The sequence below is a fragment of the Tursiops truncatus genome, chromosome 7 (genome assembly GCF_011762595.2).
Source record: "Tursiops truncatus isolate mTurTru1 chromosome 7, mTurTru1.mat.Y, whole genome shotgun sequence".
Classification (NCBI taxonomy): domain Eukaryota; kingdom Metazoa; phylum Chordata; class Mammalia; order Artiodactyla; family Delphinidae; genus Tursiops; species Tursiops truncatus.
Window position 1 is genome coordinate 61,251,112 of NC_047040.1, and position 19,538 is coordinate 61,270,649.

The window sequence follows — 19,538 nt, forward strand, 5'->3', positions numbered from 1 at the left end:
CCCCCAGACAGGCCACATTTTCTATCTCATTTTCTCAAATTGCAACAAGTTAGCATTCTGGTGGCAATATACATTTAGCTGTAGAACCTCAGGTAGTGTGGGTAAAGGTACTGTGAGCAAACAGGCTTTCTCCGTCTGCATCAGCTAAGTCATCCTTTTCCCAGCAAGTGCTGGAACTTTTATAAAACACTGGTAGAAGTTTCCAAACTCTAGGCTTTCCTATAATTCTGGTTTACACTCAACAATTTCCTCAAATTAAAAAAGGTTCTTAGAACTTTCAAAACAATGAAAAATTTCAATTTAAACAGTAGACAGAAGACCTAAAGATACCATGTTAAGTCAGCATGCTTTGCTTTGGTCTGGCCTTTTGAAATTAGGGAACTGACTTGATGAACAGTCCCAGAAAACTGATTTTATAAAGTTTGCTTTTCTGCTTGGCTTGATCCTCTTTCTAAATTGCTTTTTATTGTTGTTGCAATTTTGTCTAACTTTTGGTTAAAATCAGCCTGTCCATTTCTAAAAGGTAACAGTTTCCACAAAGTGCTAAGAAATTTCCCCAGCAGCTAGAGAAAGTTATACTGTATTGTCCCACTGCTGAGGAGGGAATTTTGGGAAAATAAAATAAAACTGAAAACTATTTTAATAAAATAACAAAACAAAAAAGTTTGTTAGATCAGAAAGAAAAGGACTGGGTATGTGTACCATGCTCAATAAATATGTGCTTTAAAAATATGAATTATTGGATTCAATATTCTAGGTCAGCTCTTTCCTTTTCTCAAGAGAAGTCTTACAATAAACCAATAACTTGTTTCAAAATAAAAACAATGTTTACAACACATCTGACTGGTAAATTTAAGTAGTCATAACTTAGTCTAAAAAATGACCTTACCTGCCTTCTCCACCCCATGCAGAATTTGGTGTAATAATCACTTCTCGACAGTTATCAGTGTCTGTATTATACACATAAAGTTTCAATGGTTTTGCTTCATGTGTTTCAATAAGGCTGAACAGATCTTCAGACTGCAAAAGCATTACAGGAGAAAAATGTTTTTGTTACTGAACTTTAGAATAGTAGGTCTCGAACCTGACTAATATCTAAAACAACAAAAACCTAAAACAAACAAACAAAAAACACACCTAAAACAACAAGAATGAAAAAAAACGACATACACAAAAACCAGATTCTGGGCCCTGCTGCTGGACATAAAAATCATTTCTTAAAACCTATACTCCAAACGAGGTTTAATTCAATATATTACCTATCTACACAATGCAAGGCCTCATGTCCAGTTCTGTAAGACCTAGTCAGCAATTTTAGTAAAAGTCTTCTATACCCAAATTCTACATATTCTGCTTACTATCCATTATTAAGACCTGGTTCTCTGGGTACCTTATTTTTTCTCTCATTTGTGATTTAGCAATATATACTTCCACTAGCTAACAGACAAGGAAAAGGATCCAACTAATACAGCTAAGCCAATTTTGTTACCTTAGAAAGGAGAAGAGAAAAGGAAATCAATAATCAAGACGAGGATTCGATTTAATCTTGAGGTACAAGAGATTTCTAATATATACCATACACAAAATCTGTGCAATTGCCAGAGTGTATGTTTTTCCTCACAGCTGTACCTAGTAAGACACCTCCCAGATTTCTGTTTAACACCCTGGAGCGTAAGCTATCTTGATCAGCAAAGACCTAAATTTCAACTTTAAATGTGAAGTGTGCAAATATACTTCTGAATTTAAACATTAATGAGAAAATGTTAAATAATTGTTAGTATTAATAAACAAACAAATTACCTCATTCATGACCATATCTGCTCCAATGATATAATCACTATGAGGTCTAAGACCTGCCAGTGCTGCAGGAGAATTTGATTCCACTTCCTAGGATGACACAAAAACAACCCCCCATCAAATTACTGCATATAAAATAATCTTCCAAATTGTATAGTTCAGTCCTTAATTACAGTAATTTAACCCCCCCATATTTCTCTTGTTAGAGATGTCAGATCAGAAACTATAGGCTATATATATATTTAATCTCCCAAGCATTAAACAACCCACAATATTTAACAAATATTTAAAACATTTCTGTAGCTATTTGCTTTATTTTATTTTTTAATATTTATTTATTTATTTGGCTGCGCCAGGTCTTAGTTGCAGCAGTTGGGATTTTCGTTGCGGCATGCGGGATCTTTAGTTGCGGCACGTGGGATCTAGCTCCCTGACCAGGGATCGAACCCGGGCCCCCTGCATTGGGAATGTGGAGTCTTAACCACTGGACCACCAGGGAAGTTCCTGTAGCTATTTGCTTTAAAATACCTTCTTCTAATGGATAAATCATTAAAAAATAGTTCTTGGGCTTCCCTGGTGGTGCAGTGGTTGAGAGTCTGCCTGCGGATGCAGGGGACATGGGTTCATGCCCCGGTCTGGGAAGATCCCACATGCCGCGGAGTGGCTGGGCCCGTGAGCCATGGCCGCTGAGCCTGCGCATCTGGAGCCTCTGTTCCACAACGGGAGAGGCTACAACAGTGAGAGGCCCGCATACCGCAAAAAAAAAAAAAGAAAAAAGAAAAATAGTTCTTAGGCATCATATTTGCTTCTCTTCCTCAAGTTGTTTTTCTTTTTCACTAATCCATATTTTAAAAGCAATCAATTCTGATTTTCAGAAACTAAATATAGCCTAATAATACCCCTACAATCTCACCAAATTGGAGAAAACCACTATTAAAACACCTTTCTATACTGTTTCTTAAACTGCAAGTAACAATTCACAGTTGATACCTACCAACACATGCCAAACGTTTTCATTTGCCCCATCAAAGCTGCAGAAACGAATGCTCACTCCCAACAAGCCCTGGCCACCCCACATGTTACTTGGTGTGACTGAGGTCTCTCGCAGCTCCAGTGTTTTACTACTGTAGATAAGCATTTTTACAGGCTTTTCAACATTTGCTTTCAGTAGATCCTTAAGAGTATCATTGTCTTTATTCTGTAAACACATAGAAATTTTTCTTAATAAAAAACATTTACTTAACAGTAAAAATCTAATGTTAATTATCTTACCTTAAGCATCCCATGGCCCTATTGGAATAATATTATTAACATAAATAAAACATTCAATAGGTGGAGGTTTCATTAACATTCAAATACTCCTCAAAGTAAAAGAATGTCAAGAAATTAAGAACTTATGTTAGTGTAACAGAGCAGGACCCTATGGAGCCTTCCTGGGACAGGCCTTTCCCCCTATCCTCTGCTGTAGTACCTCTCTGAAGTACCCACATAATAGTATCTCATGAATATTTCCTGAGTTTTTCAAATACTAAAAACCACCACCAAAAGGAAGAAATTAACTACCTGAAGATCATAACAGGTAGCCTCCAGACCTACTGGTGGCTAAGGATTGATCACCATTAACCAGAGAATTGTGCATGAGCTGATCACATACCGTGGGACACCCCTCCCCTCCCCTTGCCTTTAAAAATGCTTTGTTGAAACCCTTCGGGGAGTTCAGGTTTTTCTGAACATGAGCCACCCATTCTCCTTGCTTGGGCCTGCAATAAACCTTTCTCTGCTCCAGACTCTGACATTTCGGTACTGTCTGGCCCCACTGTGCGTCAGGCACATGAACTTGTGTTCAAATAACATTAGGAACAACTCCATAGCTGACTATGGAATTACAGAATTTGCAAGCCAACATTATTTGAAATGATCCAGGGCTTCAATGATAAAAAACCAAAATACTCCACAAGAAGACATATTACTAACAGAGTTGGTATGACTTTGATTTTAAAAATCTAAAACATCTGCTAGAGTTGAAGTTTAACTTTAGACTCTACGCCTACATATACACTTTATTTACTACAAACTGGCAGGAAAAGAAAACGGAAACAGTATGTTAAATATTTCATTAAATAAATGAATAAAGGCCATTACGTAGGTGATGTTGGTAGTAATGAACAAAAACTTAAGACTGTTGTGAAAAAATAAACCAACGAAGCAGCCATTGTCATAAGAATTTCCTTTACTGAAATTATAGTTTCCTTCCTATTGGACTTTACTACATGTAAACTGAAAGCAACTTATAAAAAGTGGGTTTTTGTTGTTGTTGTTGTTTTTGCGGTACGCGGGCCTCTCACTGTTGTGGCCTCTCCCGCTGTGGAGCACAGGCTCCAGACGCGCAGGCTCAGCGGCCATGGCTCACGGGCCTAGCCACTCCGCGGCATGTGGGATCTTCCCGGACCAGGGCACGAACCCATGTCCCCTGCATCGGCAGGCGGACTCTCAACCACTGCGCCACCAGGGAAGCCCATAGAAAGTGGTTTTAATTGTGCACTTCTGGAACACATCTCTGTATAGTTTTGTAACATTATTTCTATTGATATATCAGGGAATTGAGCAACAAGAAAACTGACAAGTTACTTGAGAATGAGTCTTTACTAATCCATTTGCCAATAACCTACAAAAGTCTGACATCTTTGAAAAAGCAAAAGAGCAACAAAACCACATCTTTCTGCTTAGAAAAATTAAATATTTAACATATAAAGTAAAAGTCTCCAGTGATTTTCTTCTCCTAAGATTATTACTGGAGTGTGAGGTATAGTATTCTATATTTGACATTCTCATGTTTACTAACACAGGGTTATTTTATTGGTATCATACTCTAAATAATGTTTGTAACCAATGAATAAATATCCATCCCAGATAATCTGAAAAATTCCATTTTCAAAAGATTACAAAATACCATAGGCGTAACTATAAAAAGCTGAACTTACTAATCTCGAACCATTAATAGAAACAATAAAGTCAAAGAAGGGCTCCAGTCCAGCTCTATGTCCTGGGGAATTTTCTTGTACCTGTAAAAACAAAAATGCCAAAAATGAAAAATGCAAAGCTTAATTATGAATCAAAAGCTAAATTTTAATACCCATCACTTTTCAGTAAAAATAGATTAATTTCATTGATACAGGTACCCACTAGTTCTCTTATTTCTCTTTATCTCCCAGATAATGTCCCTGCAGCTCCCTAAATTCTACTCATTCTTTAAATTCATCTCGTACATGAGGTTTTTTCTCTATGGTTCTATTTCACACCACTTTCTGCTTTTTGGGGGGTGGGGGACAATCCTCCCAGCATTTAGCGCATGGCATAGCAGACAGTTAATCATTACAACTGAGTGGCAAATTCAAATTAATTTATTCTACTTATTACATGACTACTACTAGCAAGGCACTATTCAATTACAAAACTAATGTAGGAACATAGCCACTGTTATCAAGACATTTATAATCTGTTGAGGAACAGGCAAGAAGAAGGAGAGATGGAGGACACAGACCTCTAATAGCTGTAATACAAGCCCAAAGATGTTAATGGTTATAATGGAGGTACAAAGTTCTAAGGGGAAGATTAAATCTGACTGAAGAAGTCTCACAGAAAAAAAATGACATTTGAATTGTGCTTTAAAAGGGGGTAGAGGGCTTCCCTGGTGGCACAGTGGTTGAGAGTCCGCCTGCCGTTGCAGGGCACACAGGTTCGTGCCACGGTCCGGGAAGATCCCACATGCCGCGGAGTGGCTGGGCCCGAGAGCCATGGCCACTGAGCCTGCGTGTCCGGAGCCTGTGCTCCGCAATGGGAGAGGCCACAGCAGTGAGAGGCCCGCGTACCGCAAAAACAAAAAAAAAAAAAAAAAAAAAAAAAAAGGGGGGGGGTAGAACTTTCAAAGGTGCAGATGGATAAGGGGATGAGAAAAAACATTTGAAAGTTAAAGACATAATATGAGTAAAAACCCAGGGGGAGCCTGAAAAATGAGGATCATAATATGGTATACCTAGAGCCAACAGGGTGGTATGGGATAGAAATAAATTATATGCAACATTTTGTATGAATCAGCAGTTTTCAGGGTGTAACGATCCATGGCTTTCCTCAGATTCTCAAAGGGTTTCTCCTCAATCCAAATAAAGTGTTAAAACCATGGATTTTGTGCAATTCTTTTATTTTACAGGTGAAGAAACCATCTTATGACTTGCCTATGGTCTTACAGCTGGGTAGTGGTAGAGGTGAAACTCAAAAGTATATAACTATTAGTCCAGTAAGAAGGCTGGAAGGAAAGAATGGAGCTAGACTTACAGAGGATTTTACATGGAAGATTAAGATTACCTAGTTTCTCAACAACTCAAATGTTTAGCATCCCCAATTTGAAATGGATTAAAATAAACTATTAAATTTCCTAAATTTGCAGTAATATAAATATTGGTAGCTAGTTATGGTAGTAATATGACAAAAGAGCAAAAAGTTAATACAGAACATTTTGCATTTCCTCTAAAATATTTTCATAACGTTTTAAGGAATTTTTATTCTGCTTGATGTTACTAAATACTGTCAAAACTATCCCATGAAAAGAGTTTGCATTGATATTTGTAGGCTGAACTTATATAACAGTCTAAACAGTTCTAATAGTCAATTCTGAGGCTAATGCAAGTAACAGATCCACATCCATCCATACATCAATCTGTAGTTATTCACATAGTAACAAATCATTTTAATGCTTTCAAAATGGAACCCAAATTGTTCCCAGAATATGTCCCTCTTATACTGGACTTCTTGGATTAATGAGACTTGATCTTGGATTAATGATACATTCATTACTATTTGTATTAATGTTACCTTTTATTCATTTAAAGCCAAATTATACTATCATTGCCTCTGAAGAAGTAAAACTAGGTTTTCTTCATTTGTCACAGTAAGGAATAGTTAGTTGTCCATTATAAAGATGGCTCAATGTTTAACTTGCTAAAACTGTTTGACCTTGTTTTATGTAAAATTTCCTGCAAATGTGGGATTAAATCATTTTTGTAAATTAAATGAGTTAAATATCAAAGGGACTTATTATTTAAAGGTGTTGGCTCTCTAATAAAAATAATCAGTATATACTGTTTATTTTCTTTATACTCAGTTTTCTTAAATGGGGGCTATTTTATATTCCAAAATGGCAGATAGATTTCTCCTCAAATGGCAACTCTGAAAGGAAAATGGTGGCTGCCTGGAGCTATTATGAGAAGAAAAGAGACATCAAGTCACAGCTAGCTGGCAAAAAAAGTCATAATACTCTAGGTGTAAGATGCCTGCCTATTAGGTTCCTATCAATTAGGTTCGAAGTGCCTGAGGTGTGAAAAGAGAATAATTAGCACAGACCCTAGGAGCCCCCTCAGAAGGGAACTTCTCATTTAATGGGGTCCACATCTAATCATCTAATTCTCTGACTGGAAATGTTTCCAAACGATCATTTTATCTAGAAACCAACTAGTCCATTGATCAATTTCAGACTTCTCCACTGAGGCTGCCAACACTTTACCTTTTAGTTAAAAAGGGCTAAAGGCAATACTTTTGTAATATCACCACCAACCAAGAAAGGAGATCCCACACACTGATTCTTATCATGCCACCCTCCAAGTATCAAGTTTTACCACTATTTGTTTGAAATGGAAAGTTTCCAATACCATTAGAATTGTTCTTCCCCATAACTCTAAAAAGATTTAATAGCTAAATTTGGATTCTAAAATAAATAAATAAATGTAAATAATCCTTTCTCTATTTTCATTGGCTAGAAACATCGATATCTCTGTTTCTAATGGACCCTGAAATTAATTTCTTTCCTAAATTTATTTACATCATTAGTACCAGCACAATTCTGGCATCTAGGTATCTTAATTACTACTAGGAAGCCAGCAGAGGGAGCCCTAGAAAATGCTCTCTTTGACCCTAATTCATTTAAAGAAAATTTCCTATATTTCATAGCATGGAAAATAAATTCTACTACACCACAAATTAAACATCCACAAAGGTAAGTTCCTCTGGCAGTACTACCCACTGACAAGAATCTCTTAGGCACCTAATCTCTCAAGCATCAGATTACCACTTCAATACTTTGTCCCCTATGAGGTCTCATGATTGTTGATTCGTGTTTCCTTCAAACCGTCTTAATTTAAAAAAAGAAAAAAAGAAAAGAAAAAACATATATACCCGGCTCCATGGGCTATTTATTATTGGGCCAAATATCACAGCAATTTAAGATGAATAGATTAACTTTGAAAGTTTAATAATTAAGATTTTACATGGGGCTTCCCTGGTGGCGCAGTGGTTGAGAGTCTGCCTGCCGATGCAGGGGACACGGGTTCGTGCCCCGGTCTGGGAAGATCCCACATGCCGCGGAGCGGCTGGGCCCGTGAGCCATGGCCGTTGAGCCTGCGCGTCCAGAGCCTGTTCTCTGCAACGGGAGAGGCCACAACAGTGAGAGGCCCGTGTATCGCAAAAAAAAAAAAAAATGTACAGTGAAAAGATAATAGAATTTTAGAGCCAAACTGACTTGATTTTGAGTCATGGTTTGCCTACTTATTAGTTTTTTGAGCTTGGGAAAGTTTATCTTCCTGGGCCTCAATCTTCTCATCTGCAAGGAAGAGAAAATGCCAGCTACTTTACGAGAATATTGTATAGATTGAATGAATTTAAGTTCACAAAATGCCTAGTGAAGTCTCTGACATATGATAGGAGTCCTACAAATCTTAAACTCCTCTTCCTAACTCCACAATCACCACCTGAGGGCAAATCTTTATAACCAATTAATTCCTGGACACTACATTATTTTTCTAACCATGTATTAATTATCTCTCACCTCTTAAACAAAAAAAGAGAAAAAGACATAGAACGTCAGTCAGCTAGGAAGAGGAGATAAATCATTTTAAAAAATGTTGTCTCTCAAAAATCAATTCTATATGGACGTCAGATCTAAAGGTCAAATGTAAAACAATAAAGCTTTTAGAGAAAAACATAGACTATCTTTGAGATCACCAAGTATGAACACTTTTCCTTTTTTTTGGCCATGCTGCATGGCATGCGGGATGGGATCTTAGTTCCCTGACCAGGGATCAAATCCGTGCCTCCTGCACTGGAAGAGCCTTAACCACTGGACCGCCAGGAAGTCCCAAGACTTCTTAAACTGAACACAAAAAGCTAACCATAAATTTTTAAAAAACTGATAAACTTTACTAAAACTATGAACTTCTGCTCATCAAGACACAATTAAGAGAGTGAAATGATACAACATAATATCCAACAAAGGAACTGTATTCAGAACAAATTCAGAATTACTGCAAATCATTAAGGAGAGTGAAACCACAATGAGATACCACTTCACATTCACAAAACCTGCTAAAGTAAAAAAGACAACAACAAGGATTGGCAAGGATGTGGAGAAACTGGAACCCTCATACTAAGATGGTGCAGCCTCTGTGGAAAACAGTTTTGCAGATCCTCACAATGTCAAACAGAGAGTTACTGTATGACCTAGCAATTCCACTCCTAGGTATATAACCAGAAGAAATGAAAACATGTCCATGTAAAAACTTATACACAAATTTCATAGCTGCTGGAAAGTGGAAATGTCCTTCAACTGATGAATGGATCAACAAAATGTGGTACACTTACAGAATGGAATATTATTTGGCAATAAAAAGGAATTAAGTATTGATATATGCTACAACATGAGTGAACCTTGAAAACATTACACTAAGTGAAAGAAGCCAGTCACAAAGACCATATATTGTATGATTCCATTTATATGGAATGTCCAGAATAGGCAAATCCATAGAAAGTAGATTAGTGGTGACCAGGGGCTGGGAGAAGGAGGAAAAGGGAGCAACTGCTAATGGGTAGGGAGTTTATTTCTAGGGTGACAAAAAGGTCCTGGAATTAGATACTGATGATGGCTGCACAACTCGGTGAATATACTAAACAACCAATGAACTGTAAACTTTAAAAGACTGAATTTAATGGTATGTAAATTACATTTCAATAAAGCTGTTTAAAAAAGAAGACAGACAACTTAACGAAATAGAGAAAAGATTGTAGCAGACACTAAACAAAAGAGGATGCTGAAGTGGTCAATAAATATGAAAATGTGGTCGACTTCAACAGTCATCAGGAAATGCAAATTAAAACCACAATGGGATACCACTACACACCTATCAGAATGGCCAAGATGAAAAAGGGAAAATACCAAGTGTTATGAGGATATGGAACAATCAGAAACCTTAATTGCTGCTAGTGGGAATGTACGTTAGTAAGCTATTTGGCAATATCCATACTAAAATACACACATCTTTGCAAATATTCCACTATTTAGTATACCCAGTAGGAATGGGAATACATATGTTCTCCAAAGGCATACACAATGTAACATTCACAGCAGCACTATCTGTAACAGCCCCAAGCTAGACTGGAGGAGTTCAAGGCTCACCTGTTAAAACATTCTCTTCACATGTTTTATCAAAATAAATCAAAGAGCATGTTCTCCTGATTCTGACCCAATGCTGTAACTTGTGACATATGAAGAAATTTGAAATAAAATTCTAATGCTAATTAAATGAAATAAAAACCCATCACTACATCATAGCTTCCTAGAAAAGATCTGCATGTTAGAAAAATGATGCTGAAAGAAACTGGTCTGCCTCAAAAGAAACTAAAACTCTGGCAACATGCCATCTTATTTTATACTCTTCAAATACCAACTCGGGTATTTGTTTCTTATGGAAAGAAAACTTGCTGTGTGATCTCAGGCAATAATCTTTCTGTGCTCCTTTTCCTTAGCTGTAAAGTGAGGAGGCTGACTAGATAAGTCTCTAAGATTGAATGACTCACCATGAAAGAAGTCTGTTGTTAAGCTATCTATAGATTTTACAGTGTAGATCAAACCCAACAAGATCATTTTTAATTATACAGACTGTAGGTCATTTTAGTTCAGGTGTTTAGTAACACTGTGGCAAAGCAATGAAAAGGACACTGGCACTCACCTATCTTTTAAAATACAGATGTAAAATTTCCTCAAAAATGAGGATCTTTAAAAATTAACAGGGACATTTATAAAATTAATGGGTCAGATTTGATCCAAAACTTAAACAGCAGTGACGTACAGGGTTAGGTACATGGACAAAAAGTAGCTGCTGAATGACTAATTAAATGGAAATATTAATTAAAATGTTTACAACAAGTATATTTTAAGCAGTATTGGCACTATAATAGTTGTTCTCAACAGGTGACACAATAACGTAAATGCTAACAATAAAGGTAACAGCTAACATTTATTGAGTTTTTATCATATTCCAGATGCTATGTTAAGTGCTTTACATGGAATATGCCATTTAATCCTCAGAATAACCAATGAAGTAGACAGCATTTTTTAATAAAGAAATTTAATGTGCTCAAATTTTTTCCAAAATATTTTCATGTATACTATCTAATGTGGTTTTTAGTAAAAAAACAAAATCAAAAACAAAAGGTGGAGGAGGCACTACTCTTATCCCCACTTTTCAGATAAAAAGAATGAAGCTCAAAGAAGTTCAAAGGTTTGCCCAAGGGAAGACAATGAAGTGATGGAGTGACACTAGAATCTAGTGATTCACAAGGGTGGTCTCCAGTGGTCTACTATGATAGTCTCTCAATGTATCCATGTCCACAAGATGACAAGGTTCCTTACTGCGGATAATGTGCTTACATGATCCCTCACTGATGCTTAAAAAAACAAACACACAAGCAAAACCCAAAAAACCCCAGCACTATTCTCTTCATGCTGTAGTAAATTGATACGCGATGCCAAGAGGACCTATACAGTCTCTCAAAGTAACTACTTTGTTTTTGCATATGTTGTTTGGAAAGAAGTCATCTTACTTGATAATCACAACTCCCAAGGCAATCTACAGTCAGATTCTAAAGCACATATCAAATCTTTATGGATATTTTCTAGTTTAGATTGTTAACTGCTTTTTTATTAGTAAATCAATCAATATAATCCTTTTGGTAGAATATTAAATGAATGTACTGATATTAGTGGTTATTCTAAGTTCAATTCTTCTGAAAATTTCAGGGGAATTATTAAAAAGCCCTGTCAGTATCTGACCCAGAAAGGCACTGAAGCCAGTTCTGTGCACTCTACTACTTACTGACCAGAGACAGAAACCATAATTACCCACCAAGAGCAGGTCTCCCCAAATGAGGATCCTGAAGATCCATACATTAAAGCACACTTCATCACAAAAATATATAAGGGTATACAAACAACATGACACTACTAATTTGTTCAAGGCTTATTAATATCAGTTAAAGTTTATGTCTAATTATACTGACAATTCCTAAAAGTGTCCTAAGGTTCACAAACATTGTATTTCATGGCATTAACAAAACATTCTTTCATAATAAAATGAAGTATTCTGATTCCTACATTTGAAAGCAATATCAAAGAATGTGTATTAAACAATTTCACAGCCTTTTATTAGAAGAGATCAATTTTGGGAGCAGGTTAGAATCTTCAAATCGTGTTTATAAAGCTTTTTCAATTATAACTTTATATTCGGAAAACATCAAATAACCCAACTGTTTTCTTTTTATACCCACTGTTTCAGAATAAGTGAGAAGATAAGGGATAATAGTGAGATTTTTATGTTTTTCAAATGGGGGCATGAGTTTAAAAAGTTAGAGAAACACTGGGTTAGAATAAAAAAAAATTATGACTATCAAATAATGGGATTTCACTTTCTCAGAACAAGTGCCCAGTTGAAATCTTGCAGGATTTCATGTAGACTACTTAGGTTCCATTAAAAAAAGAGCACATCTAGGGACTTCCCTGGTGGCACAGTGGTTAAGAATCCACCTGCCAAGGCACGGGACATGGGTTCGAGCCCTAGTCTGGGAAGATCCCACATGCCGCAGAGCAACTAAGCCCGTGCGCCACAACTACTGAGCCTGTGCTCTAGAGCCCGTGAGCCACAACTACTGAGCCCACGTGCCACAACTACTGAAGCCCGCACGCTTAGAGCCTGTGCTCCACAACAAGAGAAGCACCGCAATGAGAAGCCCGCACACCGCAACGAAGAGTAGTCCCCACTCACCGCAACTAGAGAAAGCCTGTGCGCAGCAGCAAAGACCCAAAAACAGCCAAAAATAAAATTAACTAATTAATCAATTAATTTTTTAAAAAAGTATAGGCAACTCTTAAAAAAAAAGAAAAAGAGCACATCTATATAACAGTAGATACGGTCTAGGTATTCTGTTTTCTATAGAAATAATTCCACTTACTCTCACTTTCTCCTCTAAGGAGAGTACCTAATGCTGCCCAGTCTGCAGCAAATGGCTCAGAAGATAAAAACCTGTTATTACACTGGAGACACAATTCATCTCAATGGCCTTTCCTTCAAAACATCCATCATCTCAAAATCTCTCTCAGAGGAAATTATAAGGAACAGTGAACATGACATTTTTCATATCCCCATACTGGTGTGAACACTGGTTCCAGAATGTCCTCAGATATCCTCCATTTCAAAGAATATTAAGTGTGGAGTGGAATTAATTTGAATATTTTAATTTAGAAACATCTTATAATGGGCATCCATGAGGCAACTCCAAAAACGTAATTTTGAAAATGGTCTTGTTGGGTTTACTTGATAATTAATAGAAAATCTAGACAAGAATTCTGTATTCAACATACTGCAACTGTAGTAACTTCTAACAAAACTGAGAAGTCCTGGCTAACATTTCTCCTGCCTTATGTTAGGATTAGAGAATGGGAAAAAAAGTGGTATGCATGGTGAATGCGGAACCGGACCCAATGCATAAGGGAATCAGAAATACAACGTTCTTTTTCTTTTCTTTTTTTTTTTTTTTGGCCATGCCCTGCGGCTTGTGGAATCCTAGTTCCCCAATCATGGATCCAACCTGTGCCCTCTGCAGAGGAAGCAAGGAATCCCAACCACTGGACAGCCAGGGAATTCCCTATAATGATATTTTCAAAAGAAAGCTTCTGAACAAATTTTAAAATCTTTCACTAGGAATCCACTTTCAAAAAATAATTTTTATAACTATATTTTTTGTAAATATACAAATATTTCATAGTCACTGTGAAAATTTGGGGTAATATATTAAAATTTAAAAGGAATAAAAATGTCACCATCCACCAATAATCATTTTAATATCCTGGCTTATTACCTTTCCATTTTATTTCCCTAGGCACTCAAATGTACATGCACACACACAGAGGCATACCTGTGACCACAGAGTGTTTTGAAACATAATTTTCACTGAATGCACAGAATTCCAATCTGTAGTTAGGCCTTGATTTATTTAACAATTCCTCATTTGTTGGATATTTAGGTTGTAAAGCCAACATCCTATGATAACTTTTGGCCATACTGTACTTGATTATATCATATTACTCAAAATCTTTGTGAAACATGGCTAAAGGGCAATGGTAGGCACAGGGAAAAAAAAGACGAGGAAAAATACTTCAACAGTATTTACCTTTAGATGGCAGGATTACAGGTAATTTAGGTTTTTTGTTATACTTTCTGAACTTATCCAAATGCTCTCTAATGAACACGTGCCGATAATCAGAAAACAAATGTAGTAATTTACTAAAATGAAGACCAATGTTTATATAAAGACATTACAATTCAATAATATGGGAAAATACATTTTAAGTGAAAACGAAAGGTAGGATTTAAGGTTGTAGATATGTATTTGTAACAGCAAAAGACTAGAAAAACTAAATGTCTAACACCAGGAGGTGGTACTTAACCAAACTATGGTATAAAAGACTTACTATGGAGCTAGGTGAAGGCAAGAGGCAAATCTCTGTGCGCTGCTATGGAAAGATAGACAAGACACTTTGCCAAAAAAGACACCAGGGTGTTTAACCATATGTAGCATGTTATTCTAACAGTTACAAAAGGAAACAAAAAGAAACAGTGAAAGGTTGGGGGGGGGGTGGATTCTTTTACACTCATAAAACATTTTTGAAAGGATACATAAACTATGATACATAAACTATGTTGGTTACTTCTAGGGTGAGTATGGGGAGTTGGGTATATAATATGATCACAAAATGAAAATGTGCATTAATACATAATAGATAAAAAGGTAAGTACACTGTTCATAGCAGAAAATCTGGAAACATTTCAAGGTTGTCCCCTAAATATTTTTTAAAGCAGAATCTAATAATGGATATGAAAAAATAACAGAGGAAACATAAAGGTCAATCTCTGAATTGTAGGAATACAATTTAAAAATAACAGTAATAAAACAGCAGTGTATATGGGTGTCACTATAAATTGGTATTTCAAAACACAATCATACAAGTTTTTATCACTAGCAAGGAAATGGCCAGGGAATTGTTAAAGAAAACTAACTTCTAATTAAATCATTCTAGAACTTGTTAAACATGGGTGATTTTATTACATGATTATCCTGCCATATTTACTCTGGTTTACAAGCTCAGTAATCCAGAGATGAAATATACAACCATAATTTAGGCAATAACAAATGAAAAGAAAATTTTTATATGTTGAGATTTAACAGAGTACTTTTCCCCTCTAAAAACAAAGATAAAGAAACCAATTACAGAATCAGGGCAGAGTGGGTTAGGAACTCAGAAACATTTTTAAAAATTCTCCTAAACTAGATGATCATTACTATTTTAAAGTTCCCTCTAATAAAATTCAAATGAAAAAAGAATTATTTCATCTTTTGCAACATTTATGCTCCAGATGCAGACTGGAAACTAAGGTTGCCCCTAGTGCTTCTAAAAATCATATTTATAGAATAACAGTATCTGCACTACTGAATATGTATGAGTGCTGATTTTCGGAGGTGCACCTATGTAAAGAAATACACTTCAACTTGTTTAACGACGAACGTAGTCATTAACAAAAGTCAACAGAAGTCACTGAACTGGAATCCTTTTGATACGTACACCTTTCTTACAGACTTTTAACACTCATTAATACTGTGCTTTACCTAGCGCGTAATTATAAAAATATCACGAATCCCCAAGGATTCATGGCCACAATCAGCAACTGTGAGAATCAGCTAGTAATACTGGATAACATACTGCAAAGCAGAGAACTCAGAATCAAACCAGAGAATAGAGAAAGTACCGCCACTAACTTTAACTTCACATCTGGGATCTGACAATTCTCCTTCCATTTCCCCTATCAGTGTGGCACTTGGGGGTTGGTTTAGCTAAACAGAACAGGAAGGTATTATGGTTTATTTATAGATTCCCTTTATTTTCTGGGAAAACCATCCTTTCCCACCAAGCGTATGGCTTCAAGAGGGATTTTTAGCAGAGTGGAGAGACAATTAGACGTGATAATCCTGAAGATCAGAAAGGTGATTGATAACGGCCCTAAGAATGCTGTCTCACCTAAAACATGGGACCTAAGGAAGAAGACGACTAGCACCAGGAAGTGCACTTTCCCACTTTCAGTGAAAATGCTCTTGCCTGTGAGGAGCTATCTATTTACACTATATTATGTCCTGAAATGGTGCTACAGATTGGGGTCACTTTGTTGACAGTCCATCACGTTATCACTCAACGCAGGTGTCACAACACACAACCAACACTGCCTCTTTTAAAGGCTCCCAGTTCCTTGAGGAAAGGACCACAGGCTCCGTACAACCCAGGCTGTTCATAACTGGGGCTTAGCTAACGCCTTTCGAGATACTATGTTTCTCTGCATCCCGGTGACCGAAGTTGCTTTCCTTTATTTACCTGGGTTTTTTTTTTTTTTAAAAAAACGTTCCTCTCCATTACCTCTTTTACACTGTGGATCTAAACCTTAATCTCCACCACACCCTGAGCAGCCTTAGAAAAAAGAGAACGGAAGTTCCCACCGCCAGGAAATGTGGAAGAGGAGGGTTGGGAAGGTCAGGAGCGACACAGGAGAGAAAAAACCACAGTCAAAATCAAGTAGATTTAAGTCCGTCAAACCTACTTCTAGGCCATTTCGTTTTGTTTGCTTAATTGGCCTTTTCGGACACCCGGACAGCGCGGAGGAGAATCAACACCTGCCGTCGCATCCACCGCCTCTAGTTTGCGGGTTCCAGGCTTCCTTTTCTCGGAAAACTCAAATGCTACCTTCACCATCACCTCTTTTGCAGACTGCGCCTGAGCCTTCCCTAACTTTGGGAGCTAAGAATGAAGGGGTGGGGGCAGAGAAGGCCGTGAAGAGGAAAGGAGTCAAGGTTGCCCTCTCGCCTGGGCCGCTCCTGGCCAAGTCGCCGGCTGCCTCCTCTGGTCCCAGCCCGTCCTCCCGGAGCGGCGGACCCGGGCCCGGGGCGCTCCGGGGAGGCGGGTTGTGAGCGGCCTCCTGAGCCGGCCTCGGCCAAAGCAGCGCCCGCGGTCGCCTCTCCTTCGGGAGAGGCCTGGCTGCCCCGGGAAGAAGCCCGTCGGAGCCTCCGCCTCCCTGCGGCCGGGCCCCGCCTCCAGCCCGCCGCCCCCGGGCCGCCGTCGAAGCCCTTACCCGCAGGACGTGGTAGCCTTCCGTGCCCCCGCCTGGGATCTCGACGCTCTGCGAGGAGCCCATGGCGGCGGGCGATCAAGGCGGCCAGGCCGGGCTCCGCGCTGCTCCCCGCCCCCCCCGCGCACCGCCCTCTCCGCTCCTCCGCGTAGCACTTGGGACGTGGCACTCGCAGCCTCAGGAGAGCCGGGCCGCACTGCCCGCTGGGAGATCGTCGCCGCGGCAGCCAGGGCCGCTGCGACGCCGCAGACAGCGTCACCTGGCGCGAGCCACCGGGAGGGGTCTGAGGCCGGGAGGCAGGGCTGGAGTGGAGTGCGGGGAGAGGCCTATTCGTGCTCGCGAGAAAGCAGAAATACGGTTCATCCAGTCGCTACACCTTACTACGGGTCCCTGGGCTTGACAAGATTCATCTAGACGCGTTCCCGCTCTCCCGAAAGAACGGTCGCTTGACTGTAGCTCCCCCTGGTGGCCAGAGGCCGGGAAGGGGCTCCTGCTGAAAAGAATAGGGGCGGATGCAAACACAGCGAGCTCCCTAATCTCTGGGTTTCTGAACCTCTAGGTCTTGTCCCCAGGTTGCGCAGAAGATTGTGGTAGTGGCTCTCCGTGGGCGGAGTACCGTGTCCGCTCCGCTTAGCTCAGTTTTATAAAGGAAAATATCCTAAAGAGTTATGGAGGACCCACCAAAGTTCTTTTTGTTTCCCTAATTGTGAGAACAAGATCAGTCTATCACAACCTGAGCGATGCCCTAGTGGGAAACACAGTTGGATGACCTTGGCGTTGCACCGCCTGCTGCTGGGTTCCCCATTCCACTTCCTTTAGGTAGCCAAGTTGTATTCACACTTTTCCTACTCGGTTGCTCCTTTGGTCCCTTCCCTCCAAAATTCCCAGTTATTGCCCAGGGGTCAATTTGGCCATCACTAACGGTGGATCAACCAGATATCAGAACATGTGTATTCTGATGTGAAGCAACGTGAAGTAACTATTATCACCCATGAAGTATGCCAGACCAAAATGTTTAACTTGCTCTTCTCATACCTTTATTTAGATCTTCCAGTTTACAGGAATACAAAGGAGAGAAGAACAAGTAAAATGACTTCATAAGGAAACAACCAGACAAAAATAAAAGAAACGGGCTGTTCTTTAGAACAGCTGGCCAGTTCTTTTCATCAAGTCAGAATAATAAGAAAGGGTCTGGGCTTCCCTGGTGGTGCAGTGGTTGAGAGTCCGCCTGCTGATGCAGGGGACACGGGTTCGTGCCCCGGTCCGGGAAGATCCCACATGCCGCGGAGCGGCTGGGCCAGTGAGCCATGGCCGCTGAGCATGCGCGTCCGGAGCCTGTGCTCCGCAACGGGAGAGGCCACAACAGTGAGAGGCCCGCGTACCGCAAAAAAAAAAAAAAAAAAAAAAGGGGTCTGTACTGGGTTAAAAGAGATATGAAGGACATAACCAGGAGATGAAATGAAAGGTCTTGAGTTGGGGGCTGATTTGGAGATATTAGCTGTAAAGGACATTCTGGGCTCAATTGGGAAAATATGAATACTGAGTGTTTGAAGAAAAGCATTTACTGTCATGGAAAAGTGGAAAGTATTGGCTAAAAAAAAAAAGGTTATAAGACAGGATATGTCTGTAAACAATATGAAAACATTTTTGTAAATAAAATGTGTTAATACATAGTATGGATATGAAGATGTGGTTAGGGTTACAGTGGTGATCCCTGGGTGGTGACAGAGATGTTTTGTTTCTGCTGGTTCTACATTCTAAAATGCTCATGGACTGCTTTTGTAACAATAAAAGAGTATTTAAAAATAAAAAATCATTTTTCTTTCTTTGCTGTCAATAAACCAATACAAGGTTTTTAGGAGACCTAGTACATACATAAATGAATTCTCCAGTTATTAGGCTCGTCAAGGACAGAGAATGCAGTGGAGTCAGCTCTGTGTTTCTAATACTCAGCAGAGTGCCTGCCAGCTAATTTAATGAATTTGATGCAAATTAATGAATTTGACACAAAGGAATACGTGTAAGAGCTAGGTTTGATGATAATATTCTTGTTCTGCTTGGCAATTATAATCCTCTTCATGGTGGGGTCATAAGCTGTTGCTATGTTGCGTGGTCAAAATTTTTGTTTCCCAGACGTCTAACACGAGCCATGGCTTGCAGAACCCTGGCTGTGGACCTGAAGTAGCCCATGAGCAA

At 38.8% G+C, this 19,538-nt stretch overlaps 1 protein-coding gene across 2 annotated transcripts in view; it reads right to left on the bottom strand.

Annotated features, from left to right (window-relative positions):
* GORASP2 (golgi reassembly stacking protein 2) overlaps positions 1 to 17,628 on the bottom strand; it is a 29,853-nt gene extending 12,225 nt beyond the window's left edge. Inside the window, exons 1-5 of one of the 2 annotated variants that reach the window (XM_004326540.4) lie at positions 17,346 to 17,628; positions 4,779 to 4,859; positions 2,792 to 2,995; positions 1,801 to 1,887; positions 890 to 1,020 (exon numbers count right to left, since the gene is read on the bottom strand). In XM_004326540.4, the coding sequence (XP_004326588.1) occupies positions 890 to 1,020; positions 1,801 to 1,887; positions 2,792 to 2,995; positions 4,779 to 4,859; positions 17,346 to 17,408 (566 nt within the window). In that variant the 5' untranslated portion in view covers positions 17,409 to 17,628. Of the gene's footprint in view, positions 1 to 889; positions 1,021 to 1,800; positions 1,888 to 2,791; positions 2,996 to 4,778; positions 4,860 to 16,817; positions 17,194 to 17,345 lie in introns of those variants that run through there. The other variant, XM_019922951.3, reaches the window with a different exon arrangement.
* Positions 17,629 to 19,538: the final 1,910 nt, after the last annotated feature.